Source organism: Cynara cardunculus, assembly GCF_001531365.2.
Source record: "Cynara cardunculus var. scolymus isolate 2C chromosome LG 1, CcrdV1, whole genome shotgun sequence".
NCBI lineage: Eukaryota > Viridiplantae > Streptophyta > Magnoliopsida > Asterales > Asteraceae > Cynara > Cynara cardunculus.
Window position 1 is genome coordinate 42,766,936 of NC_037528.1, and position 18,679 is coordinate 42,785,614.

An 18,679-nucleotide genomic window follows, 5' to 3' on the forward strand; every position below is an offset into this window, starting at 1 on the left:
TCGAAGAGATGAAGACATATTGAACTCGAAAACTACTCAAAAACGAAATCGAAGGTAGAAATCAAGGGAAATCAAAGAGAAATCGAAAGGAAATAAATGAAATCGTAGAAGTCTCGTATAATCAACATTTTTCCCAATATTCTTATCATATAATTTTGATTCAATGAAATTAAAAACCCTTTAAATACGGTTTTAAAAATTACAGAAGTGTAAATAAAATGTTTTATTTAATTTAAAAATAAAATTAAAAATATTTTATTCTTTAGAGATGGTTTAACAAGGTCCCTAAGTTAGCATTTGGTATACAAGTATGATTGGACAGGACTGTATAGTATAGAACTGGATAAGACAAGGGTAGGACTGGACGGGAGAAGAATGGATAGAACAAATGATTGTCGGTGTTTGGTATGACTAGGATTGAATGAGTCAGAACTAGAATAGTTGCCACCAAAAGTTATTTGATAATTTTAAATATTATATAAAAGTTATAATTAACACAAATAAAGTAAAAAAATTAAAGAATTTAATTTATAAATATTTTTACACAATTTTTATATTAATAAATACATACATATATAATGGTACCAAATTTGAATGAAAATTTTTGGAGGTGATGGTGGAGGTGGTGTTGGTTATGGTGGAGGTGGTGATAGTCGAAGGTGGTAGTGGCGATGGGTGGTGGTGGTCGGTGGCCGAAGGTGGTTGGTGGATGACGGTTCTGAAGGACGTGAAGATGGTGGATTATGGTGATGGTGGCGGTTGACAATGGTGGAGGATGTAGTTGTGGCCAATGTAGTGAAGATGGTGATGGTGGTTATGGTGGAGGTAAGGTGGCAATGGATGGTGGTGGTCGGTTGTTGACGGTGGTTGTGGAGGTCGTGGAAGAGATTGTTGCAGTAGAGGAGTGGTGGTGGAAATGGACGGTGGTGGTCAGTGGCCGATGGTGGTTGTAGAGGTGGCAATGGACACCGGTGGGCGGTGGTTGACGGTGGTTGTGGAGGTCATGGAGGAGGTTGTTGCGGTAGATAAGGAGTTGGAGGTGGCCAACGATGGTATTGTTGGTTGCAATAGATGGTGGCGGTCGGTGGCCGATGGTGGTTGTAGAGGTAACAATGGACGTTGGTGGTCGGTGGCCGATGGTGGTTGTAGAGTTTCCAATGGACAGTGGTAGTTGGTGGTTGACAAGATTGTTTTAGTAAAGGAGTTGGAGGTGGCCAATGGCGATAGTGGTGGTGGCATTGGACGGTGGTGGTCAATGATCGACATTGGTAGAAGTGGCGATCGATGGTGGTCGTGGACGCAATGGGGGATGTTGTTGTAGTGGAAGAGGAGGTGGAGGTGGACGTGGCCGATGAGGATCGCCGGTGGTCGTGGCGGCCGAAACTAGCAGTGATGAACATTAACACAATATATTAAAGTTATATATCAAATTAGAATAGATTAGTATTATTTTAGTTTCTATCTCATTCTTGTCCCATCTTATTCCACCTATTTTGGTGGAACAAGAAAAAGCCTATTTTGTCCATGTTGTCCCACCTTGTCCCAGTTCTTGTCCTTATCCCATGTCGAGTCAAACGTGAGACAGTGAGTTTTATCTCGTTCTATCCTATCCCACCCCATATATCAAAAGCAGCCTAAAGTTTTGATTCAATTTTACATAAAAATTGTCTGTAAAAAGTTTAGGGAGGATTTTTAGAACGTATCATTTTGTTCATAATCCTTCTATGAAAGTCATCCTACCTTTTGTTACATTTTTCACCTTTCTCATATTGTTACTTTCTTAAAGGTCATATTTAGATACACTTCAAAATCCTTTTCTAAAATCTCCTTTGCTAAAATCCCTTTTTAATATAATTATATAGAGTAAAAAGACAAGTTTATGAACATTTTAACATTGACCACTCCACTAATCCACCTCCAAGCGTTTACTATAAAATTTTAACATGGGTCACTCCGTGATGATTAATCCACCATTCTTATCCATAAAACATAGGCCCATTAGCGCATACAACTCAACTCCTCTGATATGGTAATTCCTGTATCTAGTAAGGCATTGTTTGTTAAACGAAAGATCGTATGAGAATATGAGTTAAAATAAGAAACGTAAGAAGTAATCTACATATTTGATAACTTTTAATCTCATCCCACCCTATGAATTTCACTTGATATGTGAATTGATTTGGTGCATCTCAATTCATCTCATTGCTATTGATCTTCGATCAATAGTGATCAAATGGTGGAAATCCCTTCTTACCCTTCTCAATGTAACTTTCATTCTCACCCGAACTCAACCTTTGTTAGCTTTAATCTTTTTTGAAAAGCTATGTTGATTAGCTAGCTTATCGATACGCTACTAGGAGTAGTGTTCCAATAAGTTATGAGAGCTTTTTGCCACTTTCTCATTTTTCCAGTTTTGGTTTCGACAAACATAATACCACGACCCAAGATACTGATAAGGGTGAACATGGTATGATACCATATTCTTTTATACTTACTGATCGACTATTGCTGATATAGAAAATCATATACCATGTACCAACGAACTTTTCTAACAAGTATTTTCGATTAGTACATGTTGGTATCGGTTAAGTGCCAATATTGCAAGCATGTAAATTTGAGTAAAAAATATAAGCTAAAAACATATTATACTAAATAACTTTCGACCACAAATAAATCGTCTTAAACTAAAATAAGCTTCAAGTATTAAAATAATTTCGTAAGTATATAAATAGATGGGGTGCAAACGGTTAAAAACATGAAACAATTACATACGCAACACCTAGGCGTATGCATTTCCATGAGATAGGAAATTTCGAAGGAGAGATGCAAAATATCAAGATCAAAGTTATAATGTTCGATAGTAGAGTGATATAGATGAATGTTGCATCATATAGATGAATGTATAAATTTCTCGCATCATTTCGTGAAACAACTCTATTTCCTCGCAAAAGACCGGTGCGAGTACCCCAGCTCATCACATCATATGGGTGCGATAAATCAATCTTGTCACATCAAACCAGTGAGACAAACATACTTCTTGCATCAGAAGGATGCAACAACAGTTTACAGATGTGACAACAGTTTACAAATGTGACAACAGTTTATCGCATCAATAGGATAAAATACTTTAAGTCATCACATCACACAGATGTGACAACTCCAAGTCATCGCATCAGAAGGATGCAATAACAGTTTACAATTTGATCAAAAACCTAGATTTTAGAACTCGATGATTATGCCACCCTTATCCCGATATATAACTCTCATTGATATGCCACCCTTATCCTAATGTAGGAACCCAGATCCTCAAATGCACTAGTAATCACAGCTTAAGTCAACAAGTGAGCGGAAACAATAACTATGAAACTAGCAGGTTATGCAAAAATGATAAAGACACATAAATCTTTAAAGAATTGATCAAGTCGGATGTATTTGATACTAGTGAGATTACACCAAGAACACACAGTTGTGTGTTTACAAAATATCTCTCAACTAGTCTATTTCTCACAAGTGTGAATTTCTCTCTTAAAATTATGGAAGGTGCGCATCTTCTTTCTATCAAGATTGCTCAAAAATGACCTTAGAGGAATACCCTTTTATAGGCATTTCCAGAAAAGGAATCTTCCATAAATTAGGAATTAGGAGAAGTCAACGCGTCTAGCAATCATCTGCCTCCACGTGTCTGATTGAAGTAACCATTTCTGGATTCGTGTCGGCCTGATACTGGAGCACTTGTAAGACGGGCCGTTGAATCTTCATGCATAAGGGAGAGTTGGAGACCCAGAGGCTCTTCATGTATAGTTCAGAGGCTCTGTATCTGGACTTGAGCTCTGTATCGAAGACTTGGATTTTTGACGCACATATCTTCGTTCTTCATCCCTCTGCGATGAGCTCTATGTCTGACTATCATCTATGTATCCGAGCTCTTGGTTCTGGACAACTTTCAGACTAAGCAATCTTGACTAGACCAAGAGACTTTTTACTTACACTTTTCAAAATAAACATTCTAACAATCTCCCCTTAAGTGTAATAAAAAGATTTGATGGAATTAAAATCTAGTCTTGAAAGCAAGAGGCCAATATGGTCCTCTGTAAGATAACTATATTTTAAATGAAAACTTTAAGTACAAAGCAAAAACAGTTATTGATAGAAGCCTAGAAATATTGAAGTTTCATGAATCTCCTAAGTAGCTCACGAAATTCTAGTACACCATCAATTGAGTGTATAAGTTTAGAGGCTCTATCTTTTCCAGAGGGGTCTTGGTCTCCCTCTCGAAGAACATGATTCTTGATCCAGTGCAGAGTAGCATTTGAGTACTTGAATCTTTGGTCTGCTCTGAATAATACTTTTTGTTTTAGCTCATTTCGAAAGACAACACCCAGTTCTGGCTCTACAATGACTGTCCAAGAAGGGATGAACTTTATGCCTTCTAGATCTTCATTTTGTGTAGTGGCAGCTATTTGAAAGTCCACCTTGCTTATAAACTCCAACATATCCGTCATCGTTTGTTGTATAGCAGAGGTGGCCAGCACGAAATTGATCCCTTTATCCCTGTTGTGGTCTGTATGGAAGTACAGAGTGAGAAGATCCCAAGGGTTCAGATTTATGAGATCCCAGTCAGTTAATACACTTATTTTCCCCTGATATCATTCCACCATGTATTGATGAAAAATGATCTGGTTGTGGGAGAATGTCCTCTTCTTGATGTCGAGTACCTGCTTCATCCTATCACATAAGTGAACTTTACGCAAGGGCAGAGTATATTAACGATTGAACCTCTGCCTTACGTGTTCATGGGCCATAAAATGTTGGTTGATCTTCATTCGCGGCACCTCTTCTCTGTCTCTGTATAGGAACTGATAAATCTTTTCATTAGCAATTGGGTCTTCAATAACTTTGTTCTTGGGAAGAGGCCTAATCATTGCATCCATCTGATCCCTAATTTCTTGGATCTCTAAGGTCTGCTCCTACTGGCTTCTTATTGATGGGGATTATGTGGTTTTTATTTTGAAGCTTGGTGCAGAAGTCAGCTTGGCTCTGGAGCAGGAACAGTTGGTGCAGACACAGACGTAGGGGTGAGTCTTGTTAGATTCACCGATTTTGCAACAAGAGGTTCATCCTCAAACTCTGATTCTATAACTTTTACAACCACTTCCTCTTTGTATTTTTCGAGTTGAGGTAGAGCTTCCTCCATTAAAGGTTCAGATGATGATGATGAAGAGGCATAGGCATGAGTAAGAAGCTTCAATGATGAGTCCATTTCTTCACCAAGGATGGTTGCAGAGGCAGGCTCTGGTTCATCTTGAGGTTATTGTGAAGGATCAGGCTTTGGATGTGATTCATGGACATGCATAGAGGAGGTGGAGGCAACTTGAGTTGTGTTCTGTTGAGAGCTCTCCCCCTTTTGATGGTCTCGAGGACCAGATTCACCTGGATCCTCTAGATCATCGAACCTTCTCCGTCGCTTTGAGATTTCTACACATGGCGCTCTTGCTTCCTCATTCTCCTTTTCCTCTTCCTTTTGAGGTCAGTTGGTGGCATCTGCTTCACCTTCTCATCAAACAGCTCTATAATATCTACTGTTGCTTGAGTGGCTTTGGTGCTCTCCACATCAACTCTAAACTTGAATGCTTCTAGAGATCAACGCATCTCTGCAGCTGTGGTCTTTGTTGTAGATTCGAATTCAAAAGTGAATGTAGAGACCTTCTACAGTAATTTATGACCCAACATCACCATGTCTCTCATTATAATGTAGTTAGCAAGAGCACCTATGGGAATCAAGGCTTGTTCAATGATCTTTACCATGCTTCTGTGAACCATTGGATTTCGTCCACAGAGACTGGTGTGACTTTTGCCTTCGACTCCTCTCTGTGGATATAATCAAGAACCCTTTGCAGGGATGCATTTGTGCTTGTTTTCAATTCCAATTGGTGTTCGAGTAAAGTAGCATTCATCAAAGACTTAACATTCCAGTTGACGTCCTGCACAAGGAAACAATTTAAGAATGCTATTGGTACCCAGTTATTGGGGTCCAGCGTTGTTAAAGGCATCATCCACTGGTGCTGAGGAATCAGTATGAACATATGGCATCACTAAACCTGAAGAGGTTTGAGTGGAGAGAGGAACAACCTCTGACACTACTAAAGTAGTTTCAGTGGAAGTCTTCACTGAGCCTGATGAAGTGGCTTCAGTGGTAGGAACTACAACATCTGATGCTGAAGACTTGTCAGTAGGAATTGTCTTTGCTGAGCCTGAAAAAGAGGCTCCAGCGGTTTGCTTCACTTTGGTTGCTTTTGCAGCCTTAGTGGAGGATTTCTCCTTGGTTGATTTCTCATCCTTGCTACTTTCTTGCGCTTAGCTGGTGAACCAGCCTTGACGGCAGAAGGATACTTGTTGGCAATATGTGTATTTTCACCACAGCGTTTGCACTTCCTAAAGCTGAAGGTAGCTTTAGGGCCAGGAAGTATCAGATTAGAAGAGGGACCAGCTCCAAGGATTCCTTTCTCATTGGTTCTTGGAGGAACCTTTGAGGCTTTAGATTCCTTAGGTGAAAAGTCCACCTTGAGCTGAGACTTGGATTTCTGAGAGGATTCAGATTTCCTAGTCCCTAAAGAAAAAGCTTTACAAGCTGAAGGATAGACCTGGATCTATTGGACTTGTTAGACTTCTTAGGAAGAGGTGTTGTGACAATGGATTTACCTTTGTCTCTGCAGCCTGAACTCGAAGGATTTTCTTCATGATGACTCTTAGTAAAAGAGGACTGAGAGGAAGAAGTGTCAGGAATGGAAGAGACGAAGGTGCCAAACTTAAGCATGGACCTGTCAGTGACACGTTCTTTCTGATCATAGGAGAATCCTAGACCAGTCGTTATCTTGGCGGGGATCTGAGCGTTGATGATCTCAGAGGCTTTGATAGAAGCTTTACACCACCCTTCAATGGTAGCTTTCCAGCCTTAAGTTCAGCGATTACTCGCTCACGCTCAACAATAGCCTTTTCGCGTTCAACGATGATAGCTTGGCTTACAATGACCTGATCTTTTAGATTTTCCTCAACTTAGGTCAGTTATTTGATCTTAGAATGGCAAATCCTCAACTGTTCTTGAAGATCAAGATTAAGCATTTATGCTTTAGTTTTGCCATTGAGGGCATTGTAAAGATCCACTGTCAACGTATCTATTTCGGATGGGCTAGAGGAAGAAGAGGAGGGTTCATTCAGGATACAACCTGAGTAGTAGAAGAGGTAGATGGCTCAGAAGAAGTAGATGCCTCTGAAGATTCTTCATTAGCATCCTTGGCCATCAAGCAAAGATAGGCTGTATCTTCCTCATCAGAAGATGATTCATCGGATGAATCAGTCCAATCATGCTCTTCACCGATAAGACCCTTAGCCGTTCGCTGGTTGTTCTTCACCTTCCTGTACTTCTCCTTCAGTTTTAAGTACTTTTCATCCTTGGATCTGAAGGACGATGGGGTTTTGGAAGATGGCATCGCAGCTTTCTTCGATCTGCATTCACCTTCAAAATGTACAGTGCGGTGACAATTGTAGTAGACTTCTGAGGCCTTGTCTATTTTTTCAGACTTTGGCTTTTCGTTAAAGGTCAGCAGGGAGATCTGCAGTAGTTTCTTTTGCTGGCGAATCTTCTAAAAGATTTAGTCAAAAGCGCCAGGGATTCATCAAAATCTGCTAGATCAGATTCTGGAATATCCTCAGAGTTAGAAGAACAGGAGGAAGAGAAGAAGTAAAAGAAGTAGAAGGGGTTTCAGCTGAAAAAGCTTCAGAGATCAAAGCTAACGAAGAGTTTTTCATTTCTCTGGAATCTTTGACCAGATTCCTTTTCAGCTGACGAGATTGCCCATGATTAAGCAGAATCCCGTAGAGAGTAGAGAGAGAAAGAGAGGACATGTCATTGGACATCTTAAGACACATGGAAAAGGTGTCCCAAGACTCAGGAAGACATTCCAGAAACTTAGTTAAAGTTTCAGAGTTGGAATATTCCCTGCCTACAACCTTAGATCAATAAGAAGACACTTAAAACGTTGATGTACTTAAGACAGCGTTTCAGTATTTCCACAGAGAAAGCTTTCGTACTGCCTTACTAAATTGATCTTTCTAGTTTCTTGAACATGAGTGGTTCCTTCATATTGAACATAAAGTGTGTCCCACATGGATTTAGAAGTCCTGAGCTTCATCACAGAGTGATAAATCTCGTCAGGAAAAGACATAGCTATTATAGACCTAGCGCGAGTATCGATAGCTATTTTCTTCTTGTCTTCATCACTCCACTGATAAGAAGAAGAAGAAGAAGAAGAAGAAGAAGAAGGAGGAGGAGAAGGAGAAGGAGAAGGAGAAGGAGAAGGAGAAGGAGAAGGAGAAGGAGAAGGAGAAGGAGAAGGAGAAGGAGAAGGAGAAGGAGAAGGAGTATAGACCTAGCGCGAGTATCGATAGCTATTTTCTTCTTGTCTTCATCACTCCGAAGAAGACGAAGAAGACGACGAAGAAGACGACGAAGAAGACGAAGACGAAGAGGAAGACGAAGAGGAAGACGAAGAGGAAGAAGAAGAGGAAGAAGAAGAGGAAGACGAAGAAGAAGACGAAGAAGAAGAAGAAATCTGGATCTGTGTAGACTGTTGATTTTTGCCAGATTTTGCAGGTAATTATAGAATTAAATATGATATTCCACAAGTAAATATATTGTACCCATCATCTTCTGTGTTATCATTTAATCTTTTATAATTATAAACTATTCTGGCCTTTCCCCTTTTAATTTCACTGTGATTTCTTACTATAAATGGCAAAAGAGCCATTGTCGTGAAAGTTGGTGCTGGTGTTTTGTAAAGCCATTTGAAAAGCAATAAATTATCTAAAGAAGAAGAGATAATGCAGATAAATAACAAAACAATACAAAAAGCAAGGCCTACTCTGATACCACTTGTTGGTCCCAGCTAGATCTACAAGAGTTTAGAGGTGATCAGTTTGTAGAAGGGGGGGATGAATACAAATTCAGTAACTTTCACTTTTAAAAATATATATTGATCAAGAAAGATCAACACAAATTGTTTGCAGAATAGACAAGGTAAAGAAAAACCTATCTAAAACAATTTAGAAATACACACAGATACATTTAGCAAATATACGAGATTTGCTAAAAGAGATAAGACTAGAAGTGTGTTTTTCTTGGGTACGCTTCTTAGAATTAGATAGAGGAATTCTAATCTGCTTGTATTGCATATTGCATGAGTGGAGAGCGCACTCAGCTATTTTTACCCATTGCATTAAATGCAGTTAAGAAGAGGCAAAACACGAGTTAAGCTTTTAGAGAAAAGTTTGTCCTTTGATATAGTGAATAGTACTTTTGTCTATTCATGAGCAGAGATTCTTTCATAGAGTTGGTGGGCACTAGAGTCGATTAATCGGCTCTGTTGATCCCAGATCTCTCAATAACACTAATAATCTAGTTATGAATAACCAAATTATAGCAATTTAATGAAGAAAGCTATGAAGTCTCAAGAATAAAATAAGAAAGATTAAGAACAATTTTGAGCTTCAAAGGTTTTACTTTATTAGATCATAAACGTAAAACAAAGAGTAAAAACCTTATTTTTACAATAGACCTAATAATCTATTTATACTAATCGGCTATTTAGAAACTATCTATTGCTACTTTCTAGCAAATCTTCTAATAAACAGATAAGGTTTATCTTTTATATGGATAAGCATTATTATCAAGATAAACTCTAATTCCAGCTGTTGACTTGTCATCTCCAGCTGTCATTAACGATGTGATGAATTCATCCTTATCTTTGAATCATCATGGCCTGCTTGAATTAACTGATAGAAAATCTTTTAAGTGATGTTTGTCCAGAGTATCAATGAGAATGCTTCTTTCCATCGCATCATCCATTGATCCTCTGGTTGAACTCTTCCATCGGTCCAATGGTTGAACTTTGTCCATCGATCCTCTGGTTAGTCTGTCCATCGATCCAATGGTCAAATTCCAGACTTAGTCGTTTTTGCCTTGATGTCTTCATTGGTCTTCTGGTTCTTCATCACTTGTTTTTCATTACTTTTTACATTTTGCATTTTGGGGTTTAACAGGCTCCATGTTGTACTATACATTTGAGATGGTATGGGTTTGTCCTTTGTGTGTGGAAGTATAAGACAAAAATAATCGTGCATGGCATGCTTCATTTGATCGTTGAATGGTGGAATAACGCTGGAGGTCTTTTTAACATTCATTGAGGCTTGTGCAGTCTTCACACATATGTTGTCCAGGTTGTAATCACTGAATACCGTTTCCGATCACGAACGCACTAGTCACTAATCTTCAGTTTCAGTCTTCGACATTTGCTGAAGGTTCTTGGGTGTGAGTTTTGTCTTCTTGAAGTATAACTGTCATTGTAGGATTACATTACATGTTTCAGCGATTACTGAACAAACTTTGTGACCATCGCTATAACTAAATAGACAGAAACATAATACTTCGATGGGTAAAAGAGATTATCATCAAATCAATGAGAGATAGGATCAACACAAAGTTTACAAAAAATGGAGCTCTCATCAAACAATATCAAGACGTTCAGAAGGTGTATGAAAAGATCAATTCTCAACAGGATAAGACAGAGCTACGTTATGTTGACCTAGACCTAACCCGGAAGAAGAAAACGTCTCTTAAATCTGTCTTTTGTTTAGAAGCAAAGCAAAAACCTAATTTTCTTGCTCTGCATGAACCATCTCCTTTCAAAAGATCAAGACTTGAAAATCGGCCAGAGCAAGAAGTATCAAATTCAAAAACACCTCTTACTCTTTTATAAGAAATATGCATAAACCAAAGCAAGTGGTTTTCGAAAGCATATATAAGAAAGAGGAGATTTTTAGCTTTGGCAACCATAATCAAGAGTTTTGAACTCCAAAGGATGATGAATTCAAACCTGAACCAGCAGTGACAAGGGACAAAAATGTTATTGAAGATGATTTTCTCAAAACTCTAGATCCTTGCTTCCTGAAAGAGTTCACAGAAAAGGTGAGACAAGTTTTCAAGCAAGATTTGCTTAAAGCTCTAGATCACTGCTCTGTGTATCAATAAATCAAACCATAGGAGATTTCCAAAAAAAACACCTTTGAATGTTCCTCTTCTATGCAAAAGGAAGAAGAGGGTTTTAATATCTATCCATGGGAATCTCAAGATTCAAACTATTTGACAGATCTCTCTGATGATGAATTTTTCAACCAAAACTCATATGAGATTCTTCAACTTTTTCAAATACCACAAGAGCTTAATGATAACTCTAATATTCAAAGTCCAAACCGATACTTTCTCGACTCTGACTCTGAGCCAGAGGAATACTTGGATACAGAGCATCTTGAGACAGAGATAGTCGTGCTAGGACCAGAAGTTGATAAACTTCCAAATGGGATCCCTCTTAAATCTATCCCTATTATGGAACAGAGGAAAAAGGTTTCCATGTGTCCTGATTTCATGGATATGTGTTTGAAATCCAAATCATGTCTTGAGCTAGAAAAGGAGAAAAGAGCTAAAGAGCAAAAGTCTAAAGCCTCTGTATCAAAGTATTCTAGCTCAATCTTTCAAAAGCCTATAAAGTTCACTCGATAACAGAAAGGGAATGGCCTGCTAATGTTAAATGTAATCCCTCTGTTTCAAAGGAGCCTCTAAAGGCTAAGGGGAGAAAAAGGAAAAAGAGAGGGTAACAAAAGAAGACAAAGGCCGATTTTAAAAATCAATTCAATTAGATAGGAAGTTCAATTGAACGACTAATGCTAAGAATTATTATAGTAAAAAGAATCCCAAGTTTTATGAATCAAATGAATCATTTGTCATCAAAAATGAGTTCATAATTGCAAATGTCTATTTTTGTTGCGGCAATTAAAACAACACCTCTCAAGTCACAACTAAATTCTCTCTGGGTCACCCAAAAAATAATTCAAAAGACCCAGAAGAAGTAGGCTCCCAAGGCCAAACCTGGCAAACCAGCTGCGTCTAGAAAACTGGGTGTTGAAGCAGAGCTTTCGCCCAAAAAGAAATGAGTCTCCTAAGCCTAACTATAAAGTACCCATTATGAAATAGGTACTTAAATCTCTCTAAATTTGTTTTGCAGAAACAACATGTGCACATCTTGTACCTTGATTTTGGATGCTCAAGATAGATGACTGGTAACAAAGAGTTGCTTTCCTCTTTCAAAGACAAATCTGGTGAAAATGTGACCTTTGGTGACAATATGCAAGGAAAAATCAAGGGTTATGGAGTTCTTAACGAAGGTAAGGTTTCTGTCTCAAAGGTTGTTTATGTTTCTGGACTAAAGCACAATCTACTCAGCATTAGTCAACTATGTGATTTTGGCTACAATGTCAACTTCCAAAGGGAGTCTTGCTCATTGATGTCAGAATCCGGTCAAGAAATGCTAAGAGCTGAACACAAGGGCATTATGTATCTTATGAACTTCTCACCAAGAGATGATACATAGACCCTCTGTCTCATGTCTCGCAAGAGTGAGGAAGCGTGGCACTGGCATCACAAGCTATCCCACCTTAACTTTCCGATATTGAGAATATTGTTAAACACAATTTGGTTGTCGGACGACCTACTATAAAGATAGAAATGGATCATATATGTCCTGCCTGTGAAATGGGTAAACTCAAATGAGCCTCTCACAAGGCAAAGACTGATGTTTCCTGTGTCAGACCTGTGCACATGCTTCACGTGGACCTTTGTGGTCCAATCTTTGTTCAAAGCATGTATGGAAAAAAAATATATCCTTCTCTTTATTGATAAATTTTCTAGTATATTTGGATTGAGTTTGTAAGGCAGAAGTCAGATGTGACAGAGTTGTTGATAAAGCTGATGACCAAGATTCAAGTTCTTCTACAGAGCAAAATTCAAAAACTGAGGAGTGACAATGGTACAGAGTTCAAGAATGCCAAAATTGACGAGTACCTTGCCAAACAGGGAATATCCCAGAACTTCTCGGCTACACAAACACCACAAAAAATGGCGTTGTGGAAGAAAGAACAGAACCTTAGTCGAAGCCGCACGAACAATGCTCGCAGCCTCTGGCCTTCCAACCCATATTTGGGCCGAAACTCTCTCAACCGCGTGCTTTATGCAAAATAGAGAAACTGTAGTCAAGAGACATTTGAAGACTCCTCATGGACTCATCAACCAAAGAAAACCTAACATCAAATTTTTAGACATCTTTGGTTGTAGGTGCTTCATCCTCATTGACCGTGAACATCTTGGTAAATTTGACAAGAAGGAAGATGTAGGAAAATTCCTTGGATATTCTATAAATTCCAAAGCCTACAGAGTCTTCTACCTCAAAACCAAGACAGTCATGGAAAGCATCAATGTCTCCTTTGATGATAAGGAACATATGACTTCGGACTACTCGATCTCTGTACTCAAGCTAAACCATGTGACTTCCAATTATCTATCAAAGTCAAGGGAATTGGAACTAGAGAAACTATTTCAAAGCTTCCATGATGATGACATCATTTCTCGGTGTGCAACCAAAGATGCCTCTACATGCATTCAAGGAGAGTCACAACCTTTAGGTACATCAATCTCTGGCCCTTCTAACGCCTCTACTCCCTCTTGTGATCTTGCAGATCCAGAACCAGAGCTTCCTAGCCCTGCATCAGAGCCCAGTCCTTTAGAGCCAGATATTACCATCTCTGTATCTGAACCTGGTCCCTCTATACCACTATCAGAGGGGGAGCAAGTAGAGCCATCATCACCTATAAGAGACGAATTGCCAAACAATCCAGATGAGTAGGATTTCAGAACTCCTCCCATAGTTCACCCTCCTATGACAAGGTGGACTAAAGATCATCCCTTACACCATATTATTGGTGACCCTTCTCAAGGTGTACAGACAAGAGTTGCCACTGCTAATGAATGTTTATTTGTGAACTTTCTAAGCATGGTAGAGCTAAAGAAAATCCATGAAGCCCTACAAAACCCAAGTTGGTAGATGCCATACAAGAAGAGCTTCAACAGTTTGAAAGAGACAAGGAATAGACTCTAGATCCTTTACCAAAAGATAAACTTGCAATTGGACTAAGTGGGTTTTCAAAAAAAAGAAGGATGAGGATGCCATCGTTATTAGAATCAAGGCCATGTTAGTTGCAAAAGGCTACTGCCAAGAAGAAGGCATATACTATGACGAGACATTTGCGCCAGTAGCAAGGCTAGAAGCTATATGTTTATTCTTGGCCTTCTCTACACATAAGCGATCAAATGGACGTTAAGTGTGCCTTTCTGAATGATAAGCTGAAAGAGGAAGTCTACGTGCAAAAACCTTTTGGTTTCGAGAGCTCCAAACACCCAAAATAAGTTTATTATCTATACAAAACTCTGTATGGAGTCAAGGAAGCACCCAGAGCCTGGTATGATAGACTCTCAACTTTACAAATATCCAATGGTTTTGAGAAGGGTAAAATCAACACAACCTTGTTCATTAAGTGGCACAAAGATGAGATGTTCCTAGTGAAAATTTACGTCAAAGATATTATATTCGGTTCAACGAACCAGAGATTTTGTGACAAGTTCTCTACGTTGATGAAAAGTGTGTTTGAAATGAGCATGATGGGAGAAATATCATTTTTATTGCGTCTCCAAGTCAAACAAACAGAGGTAGGTATCTTCATCAATCAAGAAAAATATGTCTCTAACATCTTGAAGAAGTACCAACTTCATAATTCATCGACCATGAGAACACCAATTGCCACGGGTACCAAGGTTGACGGAGATCCATCTACAAAAATTTGTGGATGTCAAGACTTATCATGAAATGATTGGGTCACTTCTGTGTCTTACGGCTAGTAGACCATATATAATGTTTTCCACGTGTTTGTGTGCTATATTTCAAGCTAATTCGAAGGAATCTCACCTTTCTGCAGTGAAAACAATGTTTCGGTATCTCAAAGGGACTCAATTTTTGGGTCTCTGGTATCCTAAGAATTTAAGATTGATTTGATTGCCTATACAGATTCTGACCATGCGGCATGTAAGCTCGGTAGAAGGAGCACATCTTAGAGCTGTCAATTACTTGGAACCAAGTTGGTGAGTTGGACATGCAAAAAGCAAAACTGTGTGTCAACATCAACTGCAGAAGCAGAGTACGTAGCTGCAGCAAGCTGCTCTAAAGTGATATGGATGAAGACACTACTAAAAAACTATGACATTGAATTTGATAAGATCCATATTCTGTGTGGCTTAGAAAGCACCATAGCCATCATTGCAAATCCTATGCAACACTCAAAGACCAAGCACATTGATGTTCGGTAGTACTTCATCAAAGACCACGTGGAGAAAGGTACGATTGAGATGTTCTTTGATTCTATAGATTTCCAGCTTGATGATATATTCACCATGACTCTTGATGAAAAGAGATTCAATTTCTTGGTCAACAAGTTGGGTATGCTTAATTTGCAATGATAAGTCAAAGCCTCTTTATGCATAATACAGAGCTTATGCGCTCAAAAATAGCATATATTTGTTTTAGCTTTCTATGTCCATCATACAGAGCCTCTGCATGTACTATGCAGTGCCTCTTAGTCTGATACTTGTGATATTTCATCTTTTGTCATACAGGGCCTCTGTACCTTAAACTATTGCTTGTGCATATCTTATCATCTTGTGATCCAAGCATAGTTAAAAGGGGAGGAGATCAGAACGCACAATCCAAGGGGGGAGTTGGACTTCCAAGATAGAGGCCTATGTATGTACTATACAGAGCCTCTACCCCTCAAGTTTATTCATGATGGCATGGACTCTAAATAGTCCAACCATGAGCCTCTGTATCGCTCAAGAGGTATGTTATCTATTCTTATCTTCAAGTATTTTGAGCTTAAAACCTACTCTAGTTTCAAAACCATAATTCTACAGTTTACCTAATTCCAAGGACAAGAGCCTATGTATAGCACATAAAGAGCCTCTGTCTCTAAAATTTGGTAATTCTATTTCTTTCTTAACAAGAGTGTAGGAATTTCTTTTTGAAATCTCTTCAAAATGCTAAGTGTTACGTTTGACCAAGCAGGACTCACTCTTATCAAAAGCTCTAGTTAACAAAATACGTATTTTTTTTCTCTTTTGAAATAATAAAATGGAAAGTGGGTTATTTAAGGAAGGTGACAGTCGAGTAACCATAATTTTTCAAATTTAGGAGGTGCGAATGCGTGCTGTCATCTGCAACTGTCAGGCCACGTGGCACACTCGCACAGGGTCTGACAAAAGACCTTCCATAACCGACACTTGGGTTATAATTACACTCAAATGTTTTTACTTTTCGCTTATTTAAAGGAGAAATAAACCCTATTTTCTTCTTTACCCTTTCAAAATCCCCCAAAATTTCCCTCCAAGAACTTGCTTCCAGATCTTCAAGAAATTCATCTTCCCAAGTAAGAACCTGCAAGTGTTCTTCTCCAAAACCCTAAATCCTTCTTTTACACTTTTCTATTTATCTTGAACACTTGACCAGTTCCGAATCCAATAACTCCCAAACCAGAAACTCGACATTGAAATCGATTGAAGGAACTAGCCTTCATGTAATCCCTCTCCTACTAAAACCTAACAACCACGCTCTACACCTCAACCTGTCAAACTTTGATTCCCGATTTCATCCTGTAGTGGATGTTCTCCCGAACCATTTCCTTAACCCTGTCCTAACAAATGTCGAGAAAGGGACCCCAGAACGATTTCTCGTGGAATATTGGCAAACCCGTGAGTTCGTGGAAAAGGAAAGAGGTATAATAAGAGAATTTTATGTGCCAGATTCTAAAGAGTACTTCCGTATAAGGATCTCTAGATCTCTGTTTTCCTTCGTTCTACAAATCTCTACTAAAACCGACCTTGGCCTTCCTAAATATGCCCCTTTCCCACAAGCGATGAAATTGTAGGGTTTCTTAGACGTCTAGGATACAACAAACAAATAAACTCCCTTTCGCATTTTAGGTGCCAGTTTCTACCCCCAATGTGGAACATTTTGTTCACATTGATTCACAGGGCCCTAACTGGCAAAATAGGGAGTATGGATATGTGCAGCACCAACCTGCTCCAACTGTTGTATGGAGTATACTTTGATTTTCCACTCGACTACTTGCTCATCTTATACATGGTATTCAAAGGTCCTGTCGCCAAGAAGAACTTGGATAAATCCAAGGGCAAAGACCTACCTAGCTTGTTGTTCCCATGATTTCTGAGCCTACTTCTTAGGCCTGGTCTCATAGAAAGCGTGATCTCGTGCACATCTGGCCCCTTGGCCAACATGAACATTTTATCCACATACCGTCCCACGATGCACAAAGACGAGTATCTTGCAGAGAGGCCATTGTCGAATAAGCTAATGGCATATATCAAGACGAAGGAAGTGAGTAAGGCATATAGACATGTATACGAGTAACTAGAATCAGTGACTTGAACCCCGACATGCATAGGTGAAGCTAAAGAGGGAGAACCAGAAGGAAAATATAATACAGTTAGCACAAAAATAGAGAGGGAACCACAAGTGGAAGTTGAGATGGAGAGAATGGAGAGAGAGAAGATGGAGTTGGAAAAGAAAAATAAAGAGAAGGAGAATAAGAAAAGAAAGAGGGAGGAGAAGAAAAAGAAAGAGGAAGCTAAGAATGCAAAAATAGAGAGGGAGAATAAAGAGAGGGAATAAAGAGATGAACAAGAAAGAAGGGAGAGAGGAGAGAGAGTGAGAAAAGAAAAAGAAGTAGCCTTGCTTTTTGAGGGAGAATCAAGTGAGGGTGAAGAGAGTGTTGATGAAGAAGAGAGTGAAAGGGAAGAAGAGAATGCTCAGGCTGAGGGGGAGCCAGAGCAAGAGCAAAATGTGAGAAACGAACATATCTACTTCCACACCCCCACTCCAGTGCAAGCACATGTCCTAGTTTTGTTGGTCGAGCAACAAGAACTTTTGAAATAAAGGTGCACACCTCGAACCCTAACTAGCCAAACCAGCCAGGGGTCGCATTTTCATCTGGCTATCATAACCAAAGGGAAGCCACATTGCAGGGCTCATCTTCTCTACAGGATGAGACCATTGAATCTATAAGTGGCATGTCTACCCAATGCCACACCAACTTCCATACAGAGGAATTCGTTTCTGATGCACTAGAATTCCTCCCAACTTGTTAAGAGCAAGTTATAGGTGCACATGGCTCTAAGGCTCTCGACCTTCCCTCTAACTCTGAATTAAGTGGAAGAGTTCACCATGACAGAACCTTTATAGTATCTTCTTCACATGAGGAAGTACAAGGATCAGATGGAAATCCGTCCAGGTTCAACATAAACACAGATCTGAACGATGGTGTCCTTGGAACAAGGACTAACTTTAGCCATGTGTTGAGCCAGAGGTTACCCCCCACATAATACGTCACAAAGGCTGAGTTCCAGGCCTTTGCCACCAATGTTCTATGCTCTTTGGAATAGCTAAAACTCACAATGGCCCATGTAGAGCCATCAACTTCTACATCTGTTTTGGATGATGTTCGAGCATCTATCGTAACTGTAACACCCAAAATATACATACGGGATATCATTTCTAGGTAATCCACCAAWAGTTAATTACATTTTAGTAAGTATTTGAAAATCCAAAATAAAAGCTTACAATCCTTAAGATTAAACATTTACTAACCAAAAGTCGGGTCAATATAATAACTATTC

General features: G+C 39.1%; 1 protein-coding gene across 1 annotated transcript in view; it reads left to right on the forward strand.

Moving 5' to 3' along the window:
* Positions 1-961: 961 nt before the first annotated feature.
* The window catches only part of LOC112506127 (thaumatin-like protein 1b), a 27,880-nt gene continuing 10,162 nt past the window's right edge, over positions 962-18,679 (forward strand). Inside the window, exon 1 of the mRNA XM_025110159.1 lies at positions 962-1,106. Coding sequence (XP_024965927.1) covers positions 962-1,106 — 145 coding nt within the window. The remainder of the gene's footprint in view (positions 1,107-18,679) is intronic.